General features: G+C 60.0%; 1 protein-coding gene across 1 annotated transcript in view; it reads right to left on the bottom strand.

Moving 5' to 3' along the window:
- Positions 1–2,132, bottom strand: part of Hey1 (hes-related family bHLH transcription factor with YRPW motif 1) — a 3,656-nt gene extending 1,524 nt beyond the window's left edge. The window contains exons 1-5 of the mRNA XM_005392194.2: positions 1,813–2,132; positions 1,631–1,706; positions 1,439–1,522; positions 1,117–1,198; positions 3–261 (exon numbers count right to left, since the gene is read on the bottom strand). Coding sequence (XP_005392251.1) covers positions 3–261; positions 1,117–1,198; positions 1,439–1,522; positions 1,631–1,706; positions 1,813–1,901 — 590 coding nt within the window. The 5' untranslated portion in view covers positions 1,902–2,132. The remainder of the gene's footprint in view (positions 1–2; positions 262–1,116; positions 1,199–1,438; positions 1,523–1,630; positions 1,707–1,812) is intronic.
- Positions 2,133–2,151: the final 19 nt, after the last annotated feature.

Below are 2,151 nucleotides of genomic sequence, written 5' to 3'. Positions count from 1 at the left end.
GCGGCAGCAGCAGCGGGTGCGCGACGTGCGGGTGGTGTCCGAAGGCGCTGCCCCAGGGCCCGGGGCCGAGGCCGGCGTGGGCGCCGCTCGCCGCTTCCCGCTGCGAGGCGTAGTTGTTCAGGTGCGAGACCAGCCGCGCGCGCAGCGGGTCGGAGGCGTCCAGGCCCTCGATCATGCCCAGGTAGCGCGCCACTTCGGCCAGGCACTCCCGGAAGCCCAGGCTGCGGTAGTCCATGGCGAGCGCGTGCGCGTCGAAGTAGCCTGCGAGGGGCAACGGGGACGCTCAGCGCCCTGCCCGCCGCCCTCACGTCTCCCACCCGAAGGCGGCCTCGCGCGCCCACACCCTGCACCCGCCCCACGCGGCACGCGGGGACGCTCCCGAAGGCCGAGTATTTCGGAGCTGACCACAATTTTGCATTCATCAACATGAGCAGAATGAATCTGCTAAGGGGAGTTCAAAGCCCTCTTAGAAACTATGGGGCAGAAATCGGAATTACACCCTAGCCGCAGATGAAACCACGTTCGTTCCTTTAATGTTTTCCCTCTACTACAACAAAAAACACATCAAGGACGGAGAAACCACAGAGCAGTGAAACGCATTAGACACACAGATGGAAGCTGTCGTGCTGGAGCGCTCAGCGCCGGGCCCCAGGGAAGCCTTTTCTGCTGGAGGCAGATGCACGGACCTTGGTCCCCCACCCGTTAGGGTTCCTCTTAACCCCAGGTTTCTTTCCGCAAGTCAATGGCAGCTCTTTTAAAAAATCCCGCGTGTAAAACTGAGATCATACACTTACACTTTTTTTAAAAAGCTGTTTCTCAAGCTTTTCCTCCAAAGAGCAATGGGCAAATTTGAGAGCTACCTGATTGGAACCCGGGCTGTCACAAGTTTGCAGACGACCGTACGGGTGACAGGCACTGGCCAAAAGGCGCTAGCTCAATCTGCAGAGAGGGCCGGGGCGAGGAGTTCACCGCAGATTTGTGTGCATCTGAAGAGGTGCTGACAGGCGGGCACACACCAGCGCTCTCCCCACCCCCACGAAAACGGAGGCTGGGCCTGCACCAATCCTGGCCCAGACCCAAGCACGCAGATCCCCCACCGGGGCTAACGAGCTGTACCTTTCCCTCCGGCAGTGTGCAGCATTTTCAGGTGATCCACCGTCATCTGCAAGATCTCAGCTTTTTCTAGCTTAGCAGAACCCTGAAAAAAAGAAAGGACTGATTTGGTACTGTCTTTGCGGTAACAAGTGAAAATACACACAGTAACTCATAATGGGTGATGTAAACCAGGAGTTGTCTCCACAAAATCCGCCGAGTTTGTGTATGAATTCATCCAGGCGTAAGCAACACCGCTGTTTTCCAGGACACAGGAAACATTCGGGTTCATACGGGTGCAGAAGGCGCACACGGCTCCAACAGCTCTACCTGCGTGCTCCATTACCTGCTTCTCAAAAGCACTGGGTACCAGCCTCCTCAGCTCAGACAAACTGTTATTGATCCGGTCTCGTCGGCGCTTCTCGATGATCTATGGGAAGCAGGCAAAACAAAGGCGGTCACTTCCATTACGACTGTAAATCCCAGAGAAGCGCGGCTCTTTAACTCAAGACCACAAGAGCACTGTGAAGGGACTCACGCCTCTCCGTCTTTTCCTGGCCAAGATCTGGGAAGATGTGGTCGGGGACATGGAACCCAGAGCCGAACTCAAGTTTCTGGAAGCAGAGGAGGCAGGTCTCCGTTAGGCGGGGAGGTGGCCCGGGAAGTGGCCCCGACGCCCTCCCTGAACTCAGCGCCGCCGAGGTCCCCGCCGCCACTCACCCATTCTCGTCCGCGCTCTCCTTCTCCACCTCGATGGTCTCGTCCAGCTCGCTGTCGGAGGAGCTGTACTCGGGGTGAGCCCGCTTCATGCTGGCTGCGCAGGGGCAGGGAGGAGTTCAGCACGGCGGCGCCGCTCCGCGCTCCGCTGCTCGCGCTGCGCACACACTGCTCGCGCTCGCGCTCGCCTCGGGTTAAAACTCAACCATCCTTTCCCACGCTGCGCCCCTGCGCCGAGCCCGGGGAGGAGGGAGGCGGGGCGGGGCCGCAGCTCCCGGGCAACGGCCGCCCTCCGGCCAATCCCGCGTTCCGCCCTTCTGATTGGCAGCCGCTCGCGGGGGG

This window comes from Chinchilla lanigera, unplaced genomic scaffold (genome assembly GCF_000276665.1).
Source record: "Chinchilla lanigera isolate Chin_1 unplaced genomic scaffold, ChiLan1.0 scaffold00043, whole genome shotgun sequence".
Taxonomy (NCBI): domain Eukaryota; kingdom Metazoa; phylum Chordata; class Mammalia; order Rodentia; family Chinchillidae; genus Chinchilla; species Chinchilla lanigera.
The sequence above is the reverse complement of the archived record's forward strand: the minus strand, read 5'-3'. Positions and strand labels throughout refer to the sequence as shown.